A 25412-nucleotide genomic window follows, 5' to 3' on the forward strand; every position below is an offset into this window, starting at 1 on the left:
GATGACTCCTTCTTCAATTATTTACCTAATTATGACTGACTCGCAGCATTGTGTTTCCATTATTTATGAACTTTGTGGACAATGTATTGTTTTATTATGATGTGAAGGTCGTCCAACAGAAATCAGAGTAAAGGAAGTATCCAAACATCTATCTATATATATTAGATTTATATTACTTTCCCCCAAATATACTAAATATATAATTATTAATTATTTTACACAGGACGTATACATGGTGGTTTGTCAAATAAATAAATAAATAAATAAATACATAAATAAATAAGTAAATGCACAGCTACAGAAGCCAAGTTAAAAATTTAGTTGAATGCCAAAGCATGGATTCAGAGATGATGGTGTGTGAAACCCCAGCAGACAAGATGGGATTATATCATAATAAATTCTTAGCAATCACCTTTTTTTCTGCTGAGATTATAGCATTATTGTCCTAATAATTATATTTAATAATTTCTTTATAAATATAATAAATACCACTTAAATTTTAAAGGTCATATTATTATTGTTGTTATTATTATTATTCGTAATAGTAGTAGTAGCATTATTATTAATCCATTCAGAAGTTGGTCACTTTGCGGTATAGTTTCTTTTGTAAACCCGTAGATAAAAAGGGAGTGTAAAAGTGAGTAAAACAGTCTCATAAGTATGTTGTATTTTCTTTTGTTTGAATAAATAACATGAAACGATATTTTTCTTTTAATTTATTTTGCAATTCTCTCGTTTCAAGAGCTAATCACGCTTCTGAGAAACGGTCTACTTTTTCATCTGCTTGCTGGGCGCATCCATTTTCCCGTAGGGGTGGCCCACATCACCCTATTTAGTGAGCGATACGATATTTAACATTTTCTTGTTGTGAGGAAATTTAAACACTAGTTTAGTGAAGTCGTGTCTTGGTGCGATGTTTGCCGACTGGGGAGCCGTGACAGACCACAGCAGGTCGTGTTTTAGCATCCGTCGCACCCCTTCACCGAGTTGCTGTGGGAGCGTCTGGAATAACCTTGGTGTGAGCCAGTTGAGAGGCTGGAGAAGAGAGCGAGAGGCTGAACGGTGAGGCGGCCGAAGATCAGCGATTGCTGGCGTGAACATGGCGGAGACTGTACGCTCACTCTTCGAGTACCGGGACCCGCACAGCCTGGATAGCGACGGAGAGGGAGTGAAACCAGCACCAGCACCACGGGGGTGAGAGAGCCCGTTAACTATGAAATACAGGCTTTTAATAGTTTAAAAAAGAAACTGCTTTAACATACTGTTTTCCTACCCGTGACAGCTAGAGTCGGGTGGGTGTGTGCGCGCATGTACGCGTGAGGGTGTTTTGATGCAAGTAAAGTTACAATTACAGTTCATTCGTCGAGTTTGTCAGTGAGTGAACGTCCACTTGAGAGAAATTACACGAGAAACTCGCGTGTTTGTTTCGTTGTTACCTTGTTTTTTCCACCGTTAATTCCACCTTACAAAGCGGCTCCAAAAAGGGGTGTGCGCGTGCGTGAGCGAGCGTGCGACTGTTGTGTCTGACAGTGAATTTACCCACTGAAGAAGCTGTGTGTGTATGTGTGTGTGTGTGTGTGTGTGCGATAAGTGACAGAGTGAAGAATAATTAGCACAGACACACAGTTTCAGCTACAGTAACAACGCATGCACCACACACTTGTTACTTTTCCAGGTACGCGGGGAAAGATGGAGGTTAATAGTACGTTCTGTGTTAGTGTACATAACAAAAGTTTTCAGCACCACAATCCCACTGCTCACTGTCACAAAGTTATAAAAATGATGGAATTAGTGTACTGTCAAAGCTGCCCTGTGTCTATCTCTCTGTGTAAGTGCGCGCCCGCGCCTGTGTGTAGGGCGCGCTCTCGTGTGTGTGTGTGATTGTGTGAGAGAAAGACACACACACACGCATAGGGAGGGGAGAGAGCGTGAGAGAGAAAGGAGCAGCTCTGTGTGTGTGTGTGTGTGTGTGTGTGTGTGTGTGTGTGTGTGTGTGTGTGTGTGTGTGTTAGAGCAGAGGAAGGAGGAGGGAATGTGTGTGTGAGGGATGGGAGGGGGAGAGAGTGTGTGCGTGACAGTGTGTGTGTGTGTGTGTGAGAGAGAGAGAGTGAGACAGAGATGAGGAGTGGGAGGGGGAGCACAGTGTGCAAGGAGTGTGTGACAAAGAGAACAGGAGTGTGTGTGTGTGTTTGGTGGTTGAGGGAATGAGTAAGTGTGTGTATGTTGGGAAGACAGGGGTGTGTTTGAAAGAAGAGAGAATGTGTTTTAAATGTGTTTTTCAGAGTGTGTGTGTGTGTGCTTTGTGTGTCTAGTTGTTTGTGAGTGTGTGTGCAACTGAAATAGAAAAATAGAAACTAATTTGTGTGTGTGTGATGGGGGGGGGGGGTAAATAGAGAGTGGGGCATGAAAGGTGTGTCTACGGTGAGGCACAAGAGAGGGACAGAGACAGAAAGGATTGTGAGACTGTGAAGGACATGTGTGTGTGAGTGTGTACGTGAGAGGAGCATATAAAAAGTGTATGTGTGTGTTTTGGTGTGTAACTGTGTGTGTGTGTGTGTGTGTGAAAGAGAGAGAGACAGAGATAGAGGGGAAGTGTGTTAGAGGCACAGAGAAGGGGAGGGGAGAGTGTGTTTGCGCATACGTGTGTGTTAGGAGAGTGGGGGAGGGAATGTGAGTGTTTGTTTGTGTGTTCATGTGTGTGTGTGTGTGTGTGTGTGTGTGTGTGTGTGTGTGTGTGTGTGTGTGTGTGTGTGTGAGAGAGACAGTGTAGGGAAGTGTGTGTGAGAGAGAGAGAGAGCAAGCACGAAGGACTGTGTTTATGTGAAACCAAGGAGTGTGTGGGTTTCAGTGTGTTTTTAGTAGGGATAACAATCACATGTGTGACTGGTAAAGAGTGTGTGTGTTGGCTAGTTGTTTAGGATTGTGTTAATTGTGCATGTTGTCTTAAGAGTAAACATTATTTTTGGGAGGTGTGTGTCAGAGATGGTGCAGAAAGTAGTGAGGGAGAGAAAGTGTGTGTCTTTAAGAAACTGAGGTGTGTGTGTTGGTGATGAGCAGAGGGTGGGGGGGTGGGATGGGGGTTAGAGAGGGAGAGTGTGTGTGTGTCAAAGAGGAGAAAGCTAGAGAAGATGGAGGGTGTGTGTTGCACACAGAGAGACAGCACACAGTGAGTGAGTGTGTGTGTGTGTGTTTAAGAGAGAGAGAGAGCAGGAGAGAGAGAGAGAGAGAGAGAGAGAGAGAGGAAAAGAGAAGGGAGGGTGTGTGACAGGGTGAGGATGTGCATGCGTGTGTGTATATGTGTGTGTGTGCGCATTCACTTGCATGCGTGCAAGCTTTTGAAACAGCAGGGGAGGGTGAGTTTAAGTGTGTGCTGTGTATGTGTGTGTCTTGGAAACTGAAAAAGAAGGCTTGGTAGCTGCATATGCTGCGTGTGTGCGTTTTCTGTGTTTGTGTATTTGTTCTGGTAGGAGGTGTGTGTGTGTGTGTGTGTGTGTGTGTGTGTGTGTGTGTGCGTGTGTGTGTGTTCGTCCGTCTGTGAGTGTGTGTGTTTGTTCTGCAGTCAGTAAGAAAGGGAGGGGTGTGTGTCAAGGGGGAGACAGACACAAGGTTTGTGTGTGTGTCTGTATGTGTGTGTAGCTCCTAGACAAGGGCAGTATGTTTGTGTGTGTCATACAGAGGGAAGGAGAGTGTTTATGCATCTACTTTGTTTATGAAAGAGGAAAGGACAGTGTGTGTATGTGCGTGCATGCTCAAAGGAAAAGTATGTTGATGTGTGTGTGTGTGTGTGTGTGTGTGTGTGTGTGTGTGTGTGTGTGCCTTGTGTGGGTGGTATGGTATATGTGAGAAGGGGGAGGAGTGTGTGTGTGTGTTTGTATCTCTTTTATTATTGAGGATTCTGTGTGTGTGAGTGTGTGTTGGAGAGAGAGAGAAAATATTCTGCATGAAGGACAGAGTATATGTGAGGCTTTATTGAGTGAGTTTGTGCATGAGTGTGTGTGAGATTGTGCATAATCCAAATGTATGTGGAGCGCAGAAACAGTTGCGTGACAAGAGGTTGTGTGTCTTTGCATCTGCCAGCACACGTAGTATTTGTTTGTTTGTGGCTGAGAAAGAATAATGGGTCTGATGGAACATGTGTGTATGCGTGCCGTACAGTGGAGGAGAAAATAAATTGTAGCAGATATGCATGAGTTTGAGAATCTGTAATGTACAGATTGAATGTGTGCGTGCTTGCTTTTGTGTGTGTGTAAATGAGGGAAAAAGTGTGTGTGTGTCAGAGATGGAACATGAGACTGTGGGTTTGGTTATTTGAGAGAAACTGAGCGCTGGGGAGAGAGAGAGAGAGAGTGTGTGTGTGCTTCACTGAGCTTTTCTATGTGTGTGTGTGTGTGTGTGTGTGTGTGTGTGTGTGTGTGTACACATGTGAGCTTTGGCGAGAGGGGGAGGGGTATGTGTGTGTGCGTGCATGTGAGCTTGGCTAGAGAGAGAGGATATTTGTGTGCACTTTGTGTGTGTGTGTGTGTGTGTGTGTCAGAGAGTGAGTGTGTTTGCGTGCCTGTAAGCCTGAGAGGGAGGGGTGTGTGTGTGTGAGTGCGTGTGTGTGAGCGCCTGTTTGCGTATGTGTGTGGGTGTGTGTGTTTGTGCATGCATGTGGACTAGGGAGGGGGAGGGATGAGTGTGTGTATGTGTATGTGTGTGTGTGTGTGTCCGCGCACATGTGGACTCTATGAGCTCTGTGTCTGTATGTGTGCTCACGCATATGTGGGTCTTGAGTATGGACTTGTTTGTGTACTTGTGCATGCATGTGGGTTGGCGAGAGGTGTGTGTGTGTGTGTGTTGGGAGTGAAGGAGGGAGAGAAGAATGAGAGAATCGATTGAGAGGGTGAGACAGGAATGGAGGGAGATATCGAAGGGTCAACTCGCCGAAGAAGTGGAGGTGAGACAGATTTGGTTGGCGAGAAAGTTCCCAGAAACTCAGTGAACCAGAACCGAATACACAGGCAGACGCTCAGAAGACCCAAAATAATCCAGCAAAATATAAATGGAGAAAAACTTTGGTTTTCTGGAAATAAGCTGCTAACCTGTTGGGAAGCTAAACCTGTCTGTCCCGAGTGGTTTCTGGCAGTATGTAGGCATCACTGCAGAGTCCCCCATGACTGCAGTCATATTCTGATAAGCTATAACTTCATCATGCTGTTGTTATTCTCACGTTGTTATTTAATCATCCGGTTTAGTTACCAAGTATCAGGGGTGTAACGATATTTGCTTCTTTGACTTTGTTTGCTTCAGCGCGCCCTGCGATCCACATAATTGCTGTCTGAAATGGCACCACGTGAGGCCAGATTGAAGTTTTTTTTTTTGGGAGCGCACAACCTGTTTTTTGTTTTTTTTTAAAATACTGGCTGTTTGTCAACTACAGCGTGAACGCAGAGTTAGCCATCACAGCTGGGCACATAAAGTGCGATTTCTACTCATTTTTTTATTATGTGTTAACTCACTCCCCATTTTAACAAAAAAATTAACCCTTCTGTACATCCATAACCTGCAAGTGTTCTGCAATTTTTTAAATTCAGTTTTATTTATTTAACGCGAAATCACAACAACAGTTGCCTTAAGGGGCTTGATGTTGTAAGATGAATACTATAATACAGGTCAGTGCAGTATAATGTATTGTGGCTCCTTAATTTAATCACAATCACAATTATTTTGGTCAGTATTAAGATCAATGGAATTATTTAGGAGTTCTCACTGACTTTGAATAAATAGTGGATTTGTTCAAATTTCAACTATAATGTAAGCGAGCTAAACTGCTGCAGCCAAGGAATGAATTTGCTGGTACAAGTAAAGAAGATGGCAAAGCGCCACAATAGTCGTTTTATCTCACTTATATTGCTTTCATGAATGAACAGTTTAATTGATTGCACAATCCTAGCGCACTCTGATTTCAAGCATAGCAATTCCTGTAAAATGTATTCAGAATTAAAGCAGATGGCCGAGTTCTCATGCTTACAAAAAAACAGAAAAGTCTTAAATTTGTAACTCTGTTATACTGAGAGTACAGGTGCTATTCATACAGTGTACCTAGATCATTTATTTACTCTTTCTTATGATATGAAAAGCCTAGCTAGTTTTTTACGCTATGTCCGATTGATCGAATATGTTTTGAGAACATGTTTGTCTGGCTCAAATTTTGAATATTTGGTTATTTAAGCTAAGTGTATTAATTGTCAGTGTGCGACATAACACAGCAGAGTGTTGTCACAAAGCGCGTGTGGGTTGCTGGTTTTCACAGAGGATGTTATTATTGTAACGACTGGTCGGCCGCACGGTCATGTGGCTTTTTAAATTCTGTGATAAGTTGAAGAGCACAACTGTTGTGGAGGAGACGTTTCGGCTTTCATGCACGTTGAAACGCTCTATTGTGATTTGTTGGTGATTACCGGGTTGTTTCTCTTCTTTTTCAGATTTATTTGCAAATCAGGGTTTGTGTGTTTGTTTGGCACAGGCACAGGGAAGCTTAACAAGAGGAGGGGAGAAAATCTACATATGTGAGTGCAAATGAAGGCGCTCAGTCTTGTTTTACACTATCATAAACACACAGACATGTGCACACAGTATCATGAGATGGGAGTGGAGTGGATCAATAGAAAGACAGTGGGTCTGGTTGATATCTCCTCAGTGACTGTCCTCCCCTCCCTCTGTTCTGTCTCTGTATTATTTTTCTCATTTGCTCCCTTTTCCTACTTTTCTCCCTCTCTGTTTCCTACTGCTTCAGTTTTTTCCTTTCTAGCCCTTTTCCCCTTCCTCTTCTGTTTTTTTTATTTCACTCTCTTGTCTGCATGCAAACACACACACACACAGACCCACACACACACACACACACACACACACACACACACACACACACACACACATGCACGCACTGACAGTAATGAACACTTCAAAATCCAAAGCACGATCTTCCTATGGCCTAGTTTTAAAAGCCTCCAATGTCATGTGAGTGAAAAATAGACTGACGGAAAACAATATTGAGATGTGTGGTAACAGAACTAGCCCAGATTCTGCAGAGGCAGAATCAGTTTGGCTCTTGTGAGTTTGGCTGTTTTGGCGTTGGATTTACACTGAAGAAGAAAATCTCACACGGCCATACTGGGCTCTCACAGGTGGCGGCATTCAGGCTCCATGGGGGTAATGGCACTCTCTTTAGTTTTGATCCGGGTGTCTCGAGTCCAAACACTCACAAGATGGCAGGCTCTTACTATGATTGATACAGTCATTATGTGTTGTATGTTGATTTGTCTCAGTTTAGTTTATTATGGCTCCTTGACACTCAACAGTACTTAAACTGTATTTATTTATTTACTGAATCTCTTTCTGGGGGAGGAAAGTGGCGGGCTGATTAGGATAATGTGGTATTTTCTCATTTAATGGCAAGTTTTATTCAAATTAAATATCACTTTGACCAGTGGGATTTTTTCCTTTACTTTAAACAATAATAAACCACACATCCCATGCTACAGCCATTTTCACACATGCAATGCAGCCCTGAACGCAGATTTATCAGACAGGGTGAATGTGAGAACGCAAATGTCAGAGGCACTGGGATCAGACACTGGCGGGTCTTTAACCTAGTAGCTCCTTACTACAAAGTCTTATGTGTAGCCGGATTATTCGAACATTGTCTCAGTCTGCAGCCGTTTACCCCCAATGAGCAGGCGTTGTGTGCTGCCTATTGCATGCTCCACGCTGCCTCACCTAAAACCACACAGCGTATTATCAGTAGTGTGAATGCGTCTGTTTCCTGCTGCACGTGAGAAAGGACGGCTGGTTAAAATACCCTGACCATATTTGAAAGTGTTGCAAGTTCATTTGTGAAAATTTGTGACTTAAATTTGGTAAATTTTCATGTTTTCACACATGCAGTGCAGCCCAGATGGAGGTGCATGTAAGAATGCAGCAGTCTCGATAGCTTTCTACTATAGACTCTGCGTTATGTCTGATAACACACAGAACAATGTCTCGGATAATACTAATGCGATCGTGGCTCAAAAGTTGGGAGTTCGCCTTGTAATCGGAAGGTTGCCAGTTCAAGCCCCGGCTTGGACAGTCTCGGTCGTTGTGTCCTTGGGCAAGACACTTCACCTGTTGCCTACTGGTGGTGGTCAGAGGGCCTGGTGGCGCCAGTGTCCGGCAGCCTCGCCTCTGTCAGTGCGCCCCAGGGTGGCTGTGGCTACAATGTAGCTGCCATCACCAGTGTGTGAATGGGTGGATGACTGGATATGTAAAGCACTTTGGGGTCCTTAGGGACTAGTAAAGCGCTATATAAATACAGGCCATTTACCATTTTTTTATTTTAATGCCATTCACACACTTTGAATTATAGGATTGTGGAATGGGAGTAATATGTCCTTCTTCCCGCATGTGGCAAGTGATTGATTATTGATTATTTCAAGTAGTGAGAAACAGTCCAGTGAAGACTATCTGCTGTTGTGTGTTACACATGAGAAAGTGTCCTACGTTCATGTGTGAAAGTGGCTTACATCTGTAATTTGTGGTTAGTTTTTCACTCTGTTTCTGATATGAAGTATGCCCTAAAGTTTTTGAATCCTAAAAGTGCTGTTGGTGCAGTTCTGGGTGCGTGGTAATGTGCATGCTGTGCACATGATGGGACAATCCCAGTGCTGGCATCAGACTAATCCACTGATCAACAGGTGGTGCTAATGAGCCAAGAACAACAACAAGACCGTAGTGATTAATGCAGGGTCTAATAATTTACAGTTTGCATGAGATACGTTTTGTACGTGTTACTTTTTGTCTTTGTGGCCCCCTTCCACTACAGAAGAATCAAAGATTGAAAAAGCAGCATTAGAAACACATCCATTTGCCGCAGTGGACAGTTTTCATTGTTTTCAGCACTAAGTTTCACTGAACAACAGAGAGCTCTTTGTATGTTGTGACTGAAGTCTTCTCCATTGAAAGTATGAAAGCTGGATGTGATGTCATTGATTGTTCTCGTCATCACCAGTTCAATGTTTTGAACCTGCATGTGACGAGAGAGGTGCAAGTCTGACTGTGAACCTTCGTGCTCATTGGTTAATTACTAATTAGTCTTTCACACTGTCTGTGGTCTTCTCCAAGGGCTGCACAAACAGGGGTAAGCCACATATTTTTGACACTGCCCCCTAGTGACAGCACACAGGCACAACATGTATACCAACCAGTATCTGGAAAACTGTGAAGGTCAGTGAAGTATAATGAATATAATATAAGGATGGCTAGCTGCTAATTACTGGGGATGTATTTGCCTCTTAATTAAAACATATTTGTTGCTCCCTGAGCCCTCTTTAATTTCTGAACCTGAATTGTGAGAAAAAGACGATTATATCCTCTTTGCCAAGAGTTTTGTTGGACTTGGACTGAGCGACTTCCTTAGTCAGTCGGTGCAGATCGTGTAAAATCCTAAACTCTACTAGATTTTCCTGTTGTTCCAGTCAAACACGGTGAAGAGCTGTTTAAATAACCATGTTCTACTTACTGTGCATTTTTGTTTGCTGATATTGGAGTTAGCCCTCCAATGTGGTCTGCATTGATTCATTAGGTGGCTATCAGTTTATTGATCATATCTGATTGATGTGAAGTTTGGCCAGTAGGCCAATTGATTAAATGATAATTGTGTGCTTTTGTGGGTCTGTTTGTTTTCTGCAGACGCGGCTGTGGGAGGAAGAGAAAAGGGACGCCCATGAAAGTCTTTGTAACGCCCACTGAGGAGGAGAGCGTGTCTGAACACAGGTTCAGCCCAGGTGTGTGTGTGTGTATTATTATTCTTACAGCAATGACCTGTGCATGTGCATGTTCATGTTTGTGTGTGATATATGTATCTGCATCTGTTGGTGTGTGTTTGTGACTGGTGTGGGTGCAGAGCATGTGACCTAGTTTTGTGTATGTGTCTGTGTGCTTGACTGTGTATGTGCTGCTATGTGCACTTGTGTATGTGCTGCTCCAGGAGATGGGGTGATGCCCTGTGTGTGTGCCCATGTGTTTCCCTGTGCACATGTTTGTAATCCTTTTATACTGACAGTTTCTGTGCTCTCAGGTGAACGAAAGGAGGCAGGAGAGAATAAACGTCCCATGCTGGACAGTCCTTTCTACAATTCAGAGCCTACTCCTCATCCCTGGTGAGTGTAAATTAAATAGTACTTCCTTTCCATCTTCTAGACAAAATAAATGGTGACTAACCTTCATTAATTCAACTCAGAATTCACCAATCAGAGCAGCAGCATCTGTAAACCCTGGGTGGATGAACTCCTGGCATATTTACTGTTTTTTGTATTTTTTTTAAACTTTATACATGACTCAAATGACTGATGAATTATAAAAATTACTGTATATTCATTTTCTGTAAAGCAGCTACTTGTTTCAGCACTAGGAGCTCAGTCTGAGTGGAGTTTTTTTTCTCCTCCTCTTACCTCATGTTATGTATTTTCGTTGTTTTTTCCTACCAGCCTACCTTTCTGACATGTCTCCCCAATGTGATGTTTGTGTAAAGTTGGTCAGAAGGTTCCTTTGTAAGTGTGCATGCGCCATTAGCGTGCTGCCTGCTGTAACCCTAATTTCCTTCAGGATTAATAAAGTATTCTGATTCTGATTCTGAAACACAGCTAGAAAAGCAGAAACACAACATCTTTCCAGTCCTAAGAAAGTAGGAAAAAGCATAAGGACAGAACAGAATAATAAAAACAATATTATTTTAATAAAGGTGAATTTTACTTCCAATCCTCCACCTCCTTCATCAGTGGTCCATCGGAGCAGGCTCATGACAAGGTCTCCCCCGGACTCAAGCACGGCTCCTGCTCATCCTCTACACCAGCTCTGTCTCCAGCTGCTTCCTCAGCTGCAACACCAACGCCTGTCCCCGCCCCCGCCCCAGCCTCCGCTGCTTCAGCTCAGGCCCCCTCTCTGACCCCTGCGTCCACAGCTCCAGCTGCTCCAACAGCCTCCGCTCCGGCTCCGACAGCCAGCTCTTTCCCTCCCTCCCCTAACTGCCGTATCCGAGAGGTCCACTGCGGCAACCAGGTGCGACTGGTGGTTATTGCCATTCGAGACATCACCAAGGGCGAGGAGATCACTGTGGACTACAGCCTAACCGAGTGGGGCGAGAACCTGGTCAGTGTCATGGCACATATTACATCGAGACTTTTTCTCATCCTTAACCTCACATTAGTGCTTGCTTATGTTAGGGATCCTATAGACAGTCTAACAATGCAGAAAACCTGATGAAATGTTAGCGCTTGTTGCCAAAATTTGGTTCAAGGATTGACTGCTTTTTTCCAGTGTTTATCAGTCGCTCAGGGAGAAATTAGTTTTAAAAAGGTCTCCTCGTCAATAGTAGCCAGGATAGACCACAGCACAGTGCAGCCACAGGACATTTTGTTTTGATTGAACGTAGCTGCTCATGTTTGCTTTCTCTTTACAGCTCAATCATCTACTTAGCCAAACCTATAACAAAACAGTGTTTTTATGCCTACATAAAAGAAAACTCCCCCCAAAAAAAGATCTGGGCTCACCCCAAAGGAAAACCACCACATTAAAAAAGTAATTTAGTTAAGAATGGAATAGATTTGTATTTATCTAGTGGTCAGGCATGGCAGACTTCATTTAAATAAGGTAACACAGACTTATTATATATGGGCCAATCCTCTTTCTTACACGTAGTCACCCCCAAAGAGCCCATTTTTTGCTAGGAAAAAGCTTCACACTGTATGTAAAGGATGGACTGAGCCTCTGTGACATCACCTATTTGTTTGGTTTATAGTCACTGTTTTAAAGCCTCGAGCTCAGCAATGTGCGTAATGAGTGAGGGGTGGATCTGACTGAGAAACTACGGACACTGCACACTCATGCAGCTGCGTCTTGTCAATCAAATGTCAGATAGACCATAATATAGAACATGAGCCATCATGTTCATCTTAATAAGACCTGAAACTAGCGAGACCACAAATTTATCAAGATAATGTTTACTGAGGTTATGGATCGAATGAGAAGTACTTAGAAGTACTGGACTTATTTTCGCAACTGGAAAAGTGACTCCCCCTGCTGACCATAAGAAATAACGCAGATATACCGCACATTTTCTTTTCAGCTGTGGAGACCACAGCCATCTTTTATATACACTCTTTGGCTGAAACTTCCTTTTAAGCTCAGGTGGAAATTCAGTTTTAAATCCAAACCCAACCGCTGGTTGAGGATAGGTCAAGGAAAGCCATTCACACTCTGAATATCACTGATGGCTTCAGATAGGCAACCATATGTACTCACATTCTTGGATCAGCTTCAAACACGTATCCCTGTTTCACACACACACACACACACACACACACACACACACACACACACACACACACACACTGCTCACACATTAATGTTACACACACAAGCTAAGCAAGGCATGGGGTTACCATGGTGATGGTTGAGCTCCAGCTCGCTTTCTACCTATAGTGCTTAAGCAACAGTCGCCATGGTTATTGCATGACATCTGTTCTTTTAATGGATCTCATTAGATCAGATCAATTTATTCAACAGGATGATGATACCAGAATCCATTTAGGAAGATTAAATTGACAAAAATGGAGAAATTGACATCAGTGGCTGCAGTGGAGCCAAGGCGGCTCACGTTCTGTTAGACTTTTGTTATTGGTTAATTGATTTGCTCTGTACCCGGCATTCCAGCATGATTGATAATCCCATTTTAATTTCTTATGAGAAGCTGACAGTGTTTGAATGCAAGTCTATTTGAACTTCTTTTTGCTTGGCTCGTTATTGAGACTTTTGGCGTCATAATCAACCTTTGCGCCTTGGGCCAACTGTGGAGGGCTATCCTTGTGCTCTCTGAGTGACAGCTGAGTCTGATTGTGATGGCAAACATTAATGTGCAGCGTGCTGGCTGTTTTAATGTGAGTGGTCTGTGTCCCGCAGGGTTTTCGTGGTACTGTTTCTCCCGCGCAACATGACTGCAGCTCTGACACCGAGACCAACAATATCAAAAAGGTAAAAGAAAAACACCACTTGGTTCCTAAAAGCACAAACAGTGATGTAAAAAACAAAACAAAAACCCCCACAGCGTTGTAATTTTTAAAGATGTGACAAGTAGACTTTGCGCAGCACATGTAGTTACTGGGTAGGAGGGGCTGTTTTTGAAGTCTACAAAGGAAAAGCAACATTAATTTTTTTAAATAGACACTTTTTGAGCACATATCCCAACATGAAAATCTCTGTTCAATCGTAACTTCAAGCATTACAAAATATGAAGGTGCTTTAGAAGGTGCTTAAAAGCCAGAGCTTGTCTTCATAAAATCATCCCTTAAGTTTACTTATTGAACTTTTAGATCAATAAGTAAACAAAACAAGTTGTTGTGGCAAAACTAGTCAGCATGAATAAACTTTTAAATTCTATGTTGAATTCTAGGTGATGTCATTCTGCAGTTTAGCAACAGTTAAAAGTTAAAATCTCCTTTTCCTCCATACAAAGGCACCAGGGACTTGTGGGTAGTGTAGTATTTAGATCTGTCAGCCACACCCATATAAAGGGCAGAGAAAATGTGATTTGCCAGGAACAAAAGATTTAAAAATGACATTAAAACCAGAGGATCATTACATTAGAGTAGGGGTGGGCAATCTCAGTCCACGAGGGCCGGTGTCCTGCAGGTTTTAGATCTCACCTTGGGTCAACACACCTGAATCACATGATTAGTTCATTACCAGGCCTCTGGAGAACTTCAGGACATGTTGAGGAGCTAATTTAGCCATTTAAATCAGCTGTGTTGGTTCGAGGACACATCTAAAACCTGCAGGGACACCGGCCCTCGTGGACTGAGATTGCCCACCCCTGCATTAGAGTAATTTCTTGGTTGTCTTTTCACATATCCCTAAATTACTTTCTAAATATGAATGAAATTTTTTTGTTAAATTAGGCTTATAAAGTTTTCTCTATACATTGTAAGTATTAAACGAAAGCAAAATGGGTATTTTTTATATTTTCATCTCATAAATTAATAAACTGGCAATGTCGTATTACTCCTTGATGTTCACATGTTTTACTTTCATTGCTATAATAGCATTTTCTGCAAAAACACAGTAAGATAAGTAAGATAAGAGCATAGTGGAGTGTATGGTAACTGATAAATAAAAAACATTTTTTACTACAAGCCACATTTACCCATTCACTGATTCATAAAGAGCATTATTTTATGCCTTAAGGTGCTTTTTTCTATGAATCTCATACTCTCACTCCAGTGGCAATTTGAGGTTCAGCATCCTGCCCAAGTTGTTTTCCATTGCAATAGAGGAACATTTCAGTGTGGGTGGGGTTGTTATAGCAACACGGCCAATAAGTCCAGTGACGTCATTTGTATGCAACGCAAAGGCAACAGTGGTGGACATCAAGTTGATGGTACACCTGCTGCTAAACCTCTGTAGCTCTACGTTGGACCACTGTTTTAGTTCGTGTGTAACAACTTTCTCTCATTGCTGGATTTAAAAAATGGCAGGTTTGATTTTTGTAAAGAAGTCACTCTTATGACTCATTCACTGACGTCACAGTTTTGGCTCAACTTAGCTCACTTGGAACCCCGGATGAGAAGGTACTAAAACAATACCAGGTACTACCAGTTAATGGGGAACTCTAAAAACTGAGTAGAGTCAAGTGAGTAAAACTAGTGGAAAAGAGGCTGTTGTGCCATGACAGCGTTTCACTAATCAGACTAACAAAAGTTAAACATGCCTTTAGTTGGGATATATTTATGTGAGCAGTGACATTTCAGTTTCATTGGTATGATCTCTAACAGTAATTCTGCCAATAAGTGATATAGTGGACAGCTTTGGAAAACAGCTGTGACTTGGTAGCTCTCAGTGTTTTACAGCAGTTAAACAAGAGCTGCAGTCATGAACTAAAAGCATCTCAGCTTGGCAACTTGTAGTTTTGTTTTGTTTTGTTTTTTTCCTGCACATATTGATCCTCAAGGTTTTATCAGTCTTGCCTATTAAAAATTCTGTTGACTATAATGCACTTATTCAAAGTGGATAGGATAAAAGTTAGGAATATTTTTGCAGATCTGTACAACACATATGTCTAAAGGGAAAAGAAAAAGGGTTCAGGAAGGAAATAACAAAGGTTATGAACTTCAGAAGACTTCAGTTATTTGAAAGTGGACAACTTTTGTGGTAATTTTATTACTACTGTTAAAAAAAACGCAGGCTAACACTTGTTGTTGTTTTTCACGTGCAGGAGGAGGAACCACTCTCCCTGACCACCCAGCAGCAGCAGCGGCAACAACAGCAGCAGGAATATGTCACCCCGTCGTGGTCCCTCTCCCCGTCATCCTCGCCCATCTCCCATTCTGATGCTAGTGACTCAGATGCTGGAGATGAGGACAACTCTAGCCCGCGTGGGCGTGCGATACGCCGGCGAAAGAAACGTCGAGGCACTCCTTCAAAGAAAAAGACCCCCCATCGGACCCCACCGGGGAGGCCGCCGCAAGTCTCCCCATCGAGCGGTCCTCATCACAACCGTCTGTTTCCTTCATCCCATTCTTCAGCGCAGTCTTCCCCACCCTGCTCGTCTTCATCCACTTCTGTGTCCTCAGCCAAGCCTGTGTTCAAACCTCCAGGTCCTTTGGCTTCCAACACTACATGCAGTGTCACCGCGAATGTCTCCAGAGGAGGAGTTTCCATAGACTCCATGCGCCAAACCTGCGAGTACTGTGGACGCCACTTCCGCTCCCTGGGCCGCCACTTAGATAAACACCATGCTCATCAGCCCGATGTTTGCTCCGCACTCGTCGAGCGCTACACGCAGATGCCCCGTCTGCAGGCACAGAACTCGAACCCGGCCTCAGCTCACACGCACACCCAGCAACGCTCGAAATTGTCACACGCTACAGGACAGAGCCGCGATTCAGATCTATCACCAGGCAGCGTTCAGGATCTCTCCATGTCTCCGCCCACTCTCATGTCAGGTAACCAATCCCCTGCTCCCTGCAGTAGAAACTCCACCCCTCCTGTTCTGACTCCTCCACGAGGACAGAATGCAGTGCCGGTGTCAGTGCTTAAGAGGAGCCCGCCTCCTGTGGCTCTGACGCAGTCCAAGAAGGGAGCGATGAGGAAGCTTAAGAAAGAAAGGCAGGTGGAAGAGGAGGAGGAAGGCATGGATGAAGATGAAGAGGATGTGGAGGTTGTGGAGGTGAAGAGACCAATAGACGAGGATGAAGTAGAGCTGGTGTGCCCTCAGTCCTTCAGCACCAAGTTGGCCAAAGAGATACAGCCACCAAAAGAAGAGGAGGATGAGGAAGAGGAGGAAGAGGAGGAGGAAAATGGGGTGATGGAGGTAGAAGATGAAAGTGGGACAGAAGATAAGGAAAAGGACTTGCTGAGGTAACTTAGTCAGTGAATGAGTTGTAAAAGTTAAGGGCGTTACACACTGAACGCATTGCGTAAACAAAATTCAGAAGCTGACATGAAGCGATGATGAACTCACAACAAACTCCAAACTATTTGCCTCTGATGCCACCTAACTACACTGATAATAACAAATATTAATTATGTTGTCTGATAACACCGGCCTCCGTTTTTAATTAAATTTTTCATTTACTTTCATTATTTATAAAAAAAAATAACTGAGATTTTCAAATGTACCAACACTGTCACTAAAACCTGCCACAATGTTACCACAAGAGGAGTCAGTCTGATCTCAGCCATATACGGCAGCTAACATAGCAATTAACTTCATTTTTTTCCTAGGATTTCTATAAATCTATAAATATAAAAGAAAACAATCATGTGTCTGTTGCACTCTACGCAGAAAGATATTTGTATTCACTAGAACTTTACATTTGTGCTCAGCCACCTTCCTGTTTTATATTAATATAAGCAGGGTACAACCATATGGCAGCCAGCTGAGTTGAGTCCCCTCAAGTAGTCCTCATTGACAAAGGCTCATTCAGGCTGATGCTATAGTGGGAGCCTTTCTGCATTTATAAATTAAAGAACAAATAAGTTACCTGCAAACCTTCAAGAATATTTATGAGAGTGACTGCAGTCAGTCCAAGTCAATATTTGGTTTCCTGTATTGATACAGTATCGCCACACTATGCTGTATAGATTATTATTTTTTTTACCTACCTACTCCTTTTTTTTTGCAGTGGTTCAGGGCGTCACCACATGCTGCCCCTGCTCTCCTCGTTGTCCTCTCTGGTGCTGTACCTCCGCCGGCTGCAGCACTCGGCCTTCTTGTCTCTCTCTCGCCAGCTGCAGTCTGCCGAGGCCTGGCGCCTCCTCTGCCACTCCAGCCTGGCGCTCCTTATCCTGTATAACCGGCGGCGTGAGTGTGAGGTCTCTAAGCTGTCCATCAGTGAATATCGGGCCCGTATTACTCCTCAATGCCCTGTTCCTGTTCCACCTGGTGCCCCTCCAGCTCTTACCCCATTAGAGGCCTCCCTGTCGCCCTTTGAGCGCATGGTGCTTCCTCACCTCCCCAGAGTCGGAGTCCAGGGTAAACGAGGACGTGTCCAACCCCTCATCCTACCTCCTCACTGTGAGCCCTGTCTGGAGCTTCTCCTGCAGACACGGCAGGATGTAGGAGTTGACCCTGCAAACCCATACGTTTTTGCTCGACCCTACCACTCTCCTGCCACGCCACTGCGTGGCACCGATCTGCTGCGCAGCCTCGCTCGCTCCAGCGGTACCCGCAATCCCCGCGCCCTGACCCAGACCAGGGTTCGTCGACAGGTAGCGATCCTAACTCAGCTGCTGCTTCTCGGGGAAGGAGAGGAGCCCGGACAGCTTGGAGGCAGCGCTGTGGAGAGGCTCGAACACTTCCTTGAGAGGGAGTACCACGTGACGCAGAATTGTGCTGGTATTGGCCAGGACCCAGGCCTGATGGGCAGAGTGGGCCGGGTCGTGCTGTGTGGAGAGAGGGATGGAGTACTGTTCAGAGGAATGAGCCTGAACCACATCTGTCTGGAACTGGATGGTGAGATGGATGGACCGCTCGTGAATGAGTGATGTTTTGTCCTTGGATTGTAACTTTTCTTTCAGTTTTTTGTCAATGATTGAGTGTGACTGCAGTTTATTGGAAACAAACATTTTTAACATCAGACTGATGAAGTTCTCTTCTTTGCTCTTTTCAGTCATGTCAGGAAACTCTGCAGACTCGTACTCGGAGGGAGAATCTGAAGGGGAGAATGTGAAGGAGAAGCCTGAGGTGCACGCCCCTGCTCCGGCTCTGAATCCTACACCCACCCTGCTGTATGTCAGGAAGGGCAAGAACAACGGGAGGGTCGGACGACCCAAGAAGCTCAAGAACAACCAGCCACCCCCTCCGCTTCCTCTTGACCCTCCACCCGCAAACCGCAGGAGAGGCACAGGTCAGCCTAAATCAGGTTTATTTGTGTGTCGAGTGTTATGTGCATTTGCACAATGCAATGAGATAGTTGTGTGTATACGATTTAAAAATAAAAACACTCACACCTAACAAGAAAATTGAAGCCGAATGCATTTATAACACCATTATTAGAATATGAAAAGGTGAAATGAGGAAGAAAAAAGGAGGGAAAGAAACTTCACAACATGAATGGTTCAAGCTGTTTTGTTTGTCAGAGAAAGTGAAGCCCAAGGTGAACTGGTGCATCTTTATCCCAGTAGGGAATATTCACTGGTTGAGTTACAGGAAATAAAAGCTCAATGTTGAAGTCACAAACATTTGATGTACCAAAGGAGCCTCAAGAAGTTGAAGGTTTAGGAGGTGCAAATAATTAAGGCAAGGCAAGTTTATTTGTATAGCACAATTCAACAACAAGGTGATTCAAAGTGCTTTACAGAGACATTAGAAACAAGAACAAATAAAAAGCATGATTTAAAATTAAGATGTTTCGTATTTGAAGTATCTTTAGTTCAGTTTTATTGGAAAGTAATGGATATATTTAGGGGTTTGGGGAATGATAAAGCATAGTATTGCAAATATTGTAACAATACCGACACCAAATATTGCTACTTTATTAAAATAATAAAAATTCTCTGGGAATACTATAACCAAGAGGGCATCCAACACTCAACACACTTAGCGTGACAAAGCTATCTCCTCATTTAGAGTAAACTAATAAATCAGTTACATGAGGAAAAATAGGATGTAACCTCCTTGCATCTACAAAAAAATACATAAAAGAAAATCAACAGCTGCCTGGTAAATGTATTGATGTTTTCTTTTTCCACATTCTGGGACCAATCGCAGTTTGTGGTGACTGATTGGTTGCCCAGAGCTTGAGAGTGGTGGACACCCAAAACCATTTTTGTTCACAAGGCGTTTGCACAGGTCACCTGATAGGAGGAGACCTTTCTGCAAACAGTCACAGTCTGACTTGGACTGACTGCAAACAACCTCAGAGACTGTCAAAGGTGGCCTGGTAGCACGTAGCACAAGTGGACATGGTTGGTATCGCTGCACAAAGGATGCAAAAAACACACCAAGCTGTCCCTTTTCAGGACATAATTTTTTACATAGAAATCAGTAGTGTCTTAGTTAATAGCTCCAAATAAAGAGCGATCTCAATAAACAGCAGTTGTGGAATCTGATGGGCACAAAATGTTTCTCTCAGTTTGTCACCACAGTCATTTTTTTCTCTCCAAGTTTGATTTGTTTGTTATTTTTCTGATAGAAGTGCTTCCTTCTCTAGAGCTGACTTAAGTGGTAATGAAGTGTTTCAGTTGCATCACTCCTCATTAAACAGTGTGTTGTCTGTTATGTGTGCAGTTGATAAAGAAATATTTTGTCTCTTGCCAAAAAATTAGTTGTGAGATTATTCTCTTTTAGTTAATTTACAGCACATTGTAGTTTAACTGTACTGGCAGTAAATTTACAGTCGTATTAAGTTTACTTTTAGTCATATAGTTCAGAAATCTGTGGATCTTCCTGAGTTTCATCACCAGATCTTTATCTTTATCAGACTGGACCTCAGTTTTTATGCTAACATGGAAAAGAAATGTCAGAAAAACAGAAATGTAAACGCTCTCAGCTCTGTATTTTCTCCAGTTCAGCCATAAGCTTTGATTCAGAGTACGAGCTCTAAAAAATCATTTAACCTCTAACTCTGTTCCTCTTTTGTTCACTGCAGGAAAGCGAGGGGTCCTGAAGCGTCCCTGGTCAGAGGCTGAGCGCGCTGCAGTCGAGGAGCACCTGACCCAGAACATCAATGAGCTTCGCGTTCCTGCCAAGGCTGACTGTGAGCGCTGCCTGCAGCAGTGCCCCCTGCTGGTCAACAATCACCGTGACTGGCGAGCCATCAAGTTCTACTGCCACAACCGCATTCAGCTACTGAAGAAGAATCAGCGGCGTGAAAGCGAACCCCAGCCCCTCACTGTCTGCTGAGGGGGCGGGTTTTGGGTGGGTTGGGAGCCCGTAGGATGTTTATTTCGGTGCAGCTGATCAGAGCAGAATCTCAAATGGTACCTGCTGCCCACAAAATGCACTAATTTTGAGAGGACGGTCCTAAATTTAACACCGCTCTCTGGCAGTGCGGTTTGTTTTTGACGTGGCTTCTAATTTGGCACCTGATGGCATTTCATTTTGAGCCATACAAAAAGAAAAATTTGTGCCGCTCCATTTCAAGGTCTTAAAATTACACTCGAGTATTCGTGGTGGTCCTGGTTTTGACGGTTACAGTGGAAGTCTTGTTAAAAAGCAGTGCGCTTGGACTCGGGTGCCGTTTGAGACGTGCCGTGAGAGACCACAGCCTGTGCTGTGTTGTACATGGACATTTTTTTCCCTTCTTCTTACATGGATACACTAAACTGAAATGTAAACACAGGAGGAAACCAATCCCTACAGTGTTGTTATATGAACGTTGTGAAGTAGCATTAGTGTTTTCTGCACTCGGAGACGTTAATAGGACAAATGGCCCGCACTCGGGGGCCACACTTTCCTTCATAGCGGCTTTATAATTAGAATAGACCTAACTTCTGCTAACTGAGAAGAGAATAGCCAGATCTGTCCTCAAACAACTGCGTTTTTTTTTTTTCATACAACTGACTGTGCAATTCTGTTCGCATAATATTTGGACCTTAATTTCCATGTGAGGTACTAGACGATGAATGAGTTATGCTCTTGAAGCTACTATAAAGTTTTTTTTTTAATTAATTGAAATGAATCTTCATTGTGATGGAGACAATGGGTTTCATGGCAGCGACAATTAAACGGCCTGTGAATGTTGTGAAGTTCTATTTGGATACCTAAGATGTTTAGTTAAATCACAAAGAGCTGTTGTGAAGCCTGTTGTCTTTCACGTCAACTGATACGGATAAATATTTTGCCCTGAGCAACTCTTATGTTTTAGCTATGATTTTGTGTCTTTCTGCCCATTGCACATTTTCATTCAAAGCAGTAAAAAAAGGTGCTATAGGCCAATAAGCTGGATATCACTTTATGTGTGGAGAGGAGATTTCCCTTGGTTGTGTTAAAAGTTACTTAAAAAATGGGCATTTATCAGAGGAGTGATTGTTCTGTGGCGCCACTTTTGTTGCATTGTCTGTCTTGTCCTTTTCAATGGCTAGAGCTCCTCCTCCTCTTTCTCTGTCCTTTCCCAGCCACACTACACAGTTTGCAGCTCGACCAGATTTTTATTTTTCAGTGTTGCTGGAAATCTGTGTCCATCAGAGTAAAACCTCCATAAAACCTCAAAATGGATACTTGAAGTAATTTAAACCTTTTGCAGAATCTTTGACCTTATCTCGCTCTAGCCTTGCCAGTTACATTGTACATAACAAATATATTATCATTGAGCTAACTGGTTGTTTGTGCTAGGCATTATGTAGCTTTCTCCATTTACAAGGTGTTGCTATCTGTACATAAGGCAGTTTTGTAAATACTCTACAGAGAAACAAAGAAAAAACACAATGTATGACATGCCTTGGTTATTGTGTTATGTTTTTTCTTTTTTATAAGTCTTATAAAAACTTAAAGATCTACGATTTGTGTTGTGGTTATTTAAAAAGCTGAAGTGTTTTATTCTGTTGGAAAAGAAACACTAGAAACACTAATGTCACCGGGTCTTAACTCAATGAAACACCTACACTTACAGGCCACTAAAGCACAGTAGTGTGAAAAAGTGATTGCACCCTTCCTAAGTTCCTATTGTTTTCCATGTTTGTCACACTCAAATGTTTCAGATGAAATGAATTTAAATATTACACAAAGATAACACAAGAAGGTGTTTATAATTATGGGGGGGGGGGGGGGGGGGAATCCAAACCTACTTGGGCCTGTGTGAAACCTAATAACTGGTTGGGCCGCCCTTAGCAGCAACAACTATAATCAAGAGTTTGTGATAACTGGCAATGAGTCATTGGCAATGAACTGCCTTTATAAGGTCATGCCACAGCAACTCAATTGGTTTCAGGTCAGGACTTTGACTAGGCCGCTCCAAAGGTTTTTAACTGTTGGTATGACGTTAGTTTTCTGAAAAGCTGGAAAAACGTTGCCTCGTCTGATGAGTTTGAGGTTCTGCTGTGACATTCAGATGGTAGGGTCAGAATCTGGTGTAAACAGAGCACTGTTTATTTTTATTTATTTATTTTTCGCCTGTTCCGTTTGGTTCTTTTGCCATCAGAATTATTGTCTAAAAGTAAAGAAAGATGCCCAACAGATTTACTTTCCCAAATTTGATTCATCCTTGCTTTTATTGTTTATTTTATTTTCGCTTGCTACACACGGGACAGATATGACTGGGGGAAAGAAAAGGGAGAAAGAAAGTGGGAAAGAAAAACAGTGGGGAAGAGGAACGGTGATAAAGGGCAAAAAACAAAAACCAACAAAACAAACAGACAAAAAATACATATATCAATCACCTGGATCACCTGTTGAGAAAGAGAAAAAAAGCAAAAAAAACAGCAATCATCGCGATGATCTATGTGAATACTAAATATTGAATATTATTGTGCCACACGTTGGATGGACAGCGCACAGTGTGCTTTGAGGTAGGAGCCAAAAAGGGTGTAGTTTGTGTGTGTGAGCACCTGTGTGTACACCTGTGAGCATGGACGCGCTGGTTTTTAAAAGGTTCCTTCATGTAATGATCTGCTAGAGGGTGTGGGGAGCCACAGCCCCGTCCTCCAGGGCATGAAGCAGGTATGGAGGAGATCCAAGCCCCAGACATCCAGAGACCCTCAGCGCACAAGAGACCAAGGAAGACCAACGGAGGGGCAACCGTGCCGGAGCACTGTTTAAATTCCACAGCCTACCTGAGAATTGTTGCTGACTGTGCCCATCCCTCCATGGACACAGTGTACCGATCCTCTGATGGCTGTATCTAACATGGGAACACGTCATGTCACAAAGCTCAGAAGCTCTCAAACTGTTTATAAACAAGAAAATGAGCTGTCTGTACTCAAATAGGCTTGTCGGTCACCAGATATCAGTCCAATAAAGCATCTTTGAGATGTACTGGAATAGGAAATTTAGATTACAGATGTGCAGCCTACAAATCTGCAACAAATGTGTTATTCTATCATGTCAACATGGGCCAAAATCCCTGAAGCTGGTCTGGCTGTGCCTGCTGTTATTATGCTGTATGGTGTGTTTTGTTTTTTTCATTAATCCCCTTCTATCCCATAAAACACCACATGCACTTCACTATTAAAGCCACTAGATGGGGATGTTGCTCCATAAACCATAAACGGTAAAACGAACATACAACCAAGAGATGCACACACTAAAGATGTGGTTGTGAAGCTGAAATATGATGTCTTATTTTACAAGTTTATGCTGTAGAGGTGGCCTAGAAAGCAGATAAACTACCAAAGGTGACAAAAGTACAGACATTTTGCACGTTGTGTTAAAAAACACCCAATACTCAAGAAATCGTCAGAAAGTACAGTCTCTGACATCAATCAAATTAAGAAAGTAAAAAGTAGCTTCCTGAAAGACAATTCTACCATTACCTTTAAATCCAACCTCTCCTTTTTCTCTCCTCTTTTCTTACGCCTTTCTCCATCTCTGAGTGAAGTTAGCTCACACTTTTTTCCCTCCATGGAGCTTTAGCTAGCAACACACTGCCACAAACTGCACAGGAACAGTTTGTGTGTTCGCTGATTATTTTTCGAGCTGATAGAAACGTTATGTTGTGTAGAAACATCACTGCCTTTCTGCTCATTCCTCTTCTGTAGCGCTAGTTAGATGCTGTCTACAACATACAGACAGCCGCACTCGCCTCGGCACACTTTAACCCGCACAAACGCCATTAATGATAGTGCTAAACCTAAAGTAATGAAAATGTAAGAAGCAGAAAATACAGATATTTGTGTTAAACTGTAGGAAGTAAAAGTAAAAAGTTGTCAGAAAAATAAATACTCAAGTAAAGTACAGATATCTGAAAATTCTACTTAAGTACAGTATTTATACTTCGTTCCTGTACTCAAGTATTTATTCTTCATTACTTCCCACCTATATAAACTGCACATTTAATCCATGAGATTTTAAAAACTTTTTCATTATTAGACTGGGTAACAATAAAAAACAACCTTTCCTTATTTTTTGTGTGTCTTTGTTGATAAGAAAAATAAACCTTCCTGGGTTTTTTTTTTTAATTCCACCTTTTCCCAAAGACAACCATCAGACCCTTTCATAAACAAAAAAACAAAAAACAAAGCATCACACATGTTAGCCAAGGTGGTTAGTAAGAGAAAACTTTTTTCTTAGGATGATAAATCACATTATTCTCAGTTACTTGCTAATGCTACACATATCTGTGCATGTGTGCAATAACACACAGATGACAACTGATCTCAGAGCAGTGAAAACAGAGCCAGCAGCAGCTCAGCTACCACTCTGATTTCCTGTCAAATTTCCATTGAAGTCCAGATGTTTATCCAAAATGTGCATGTGCAAATAACCAGGATCAGCTGGTGGCCCTTCACCTTGCTCAACTCAAGCCTTGGTTAATGTGAAACAGACACACCCATAAAGAAATGACAATGCCAGAGACAGTGACAATAGAAACCTGCTCCTGAAGACAATATTCAACTGTGGCCACAAGATGGAACTAATTTACTGGGTGGTTGCAAACAGGCAACAGAGAGAGATGCACACAGAGAAAGAGATCATGTTTGCTTTGGTAGATTTTAAATTATATCTATTTTTCGATTTCACAGGACAAGCACAGCCTGCTTTGCTTACCCAGAACACCACAGTAAATTACAATACTTGCAGTAAAGTAATTACACTCTTCACAGGATAAGAACCACAAAGTGCTTCACAATAATATAAAACAGATATACACAAAACAGCACAATCGAAGATACAGCAAAAATCTAGTTAAAAGCCAGTCTAAATAAATGAGTCTTAAGCTGATGTTTAAAAGAATAAATGCAATGAA

General features: G+C 42.6%; 1 protein-coding gene across 2 annotated transcripts; it reads left to right on the forward strand.

The window, feature by feature from the left end:
• Positions 1 to 956: 956 nt before the first annotated feature.
• Positions 957 to 22008, forward strand: LOC113024188 (serine/arginine repetitive matrix protein 1). 2 transcript variants are annotated; one of them, XM_026171050.1, is made up of 9 exons: positions 957 to 1194; positions 9706 to 9800; positions 10094 to 10175; positions 10794 to 11163; positions 12973 to 13044; positions 15281 to 16425; positions 17193 to 18022; positions 18180 to 18416; positions 20160 to 22008. In XM_026171050.1, the coding sequence occupies exons 1-9, from the start codon at positions 1100 to 1102 to the stop codon at positions 20411 to 20413; spliced, it is 3180 nt and encodes a 1059-aa protein (XP_026026835.1). In that variant the 5' UTR covers positions 957 to 1099; the 3' UTR covers positions 20414 to 22008. The 2 variants fall into 2 exon arrangements, with proteins under 2 accessions (XP_026026835.1, XP_026026834.1); XM_026171049.1 differs by lacking the exon at positions 957 to 1194 and adding an exon at positions 6226 to 6548.
• The last annotated feature ends 3404 nt before the right edge of the window (positions 22009 to 25412 follow it).

Source organism: Astatotilapia calliptera, chromosome 6 (genome assembly GCF_900246225.1).
Source record: "Astatotilapia calliptera chromosome 6, fAstCal1.2, whole genome shotgun sequence".
Classification (NCBI taxonomy): Eukaryota; Metazoa; Chordata; class Actinopteri; order Cichliformes; family Cichlidae; genus Astatotilapia; species Astatotilapia calliptera.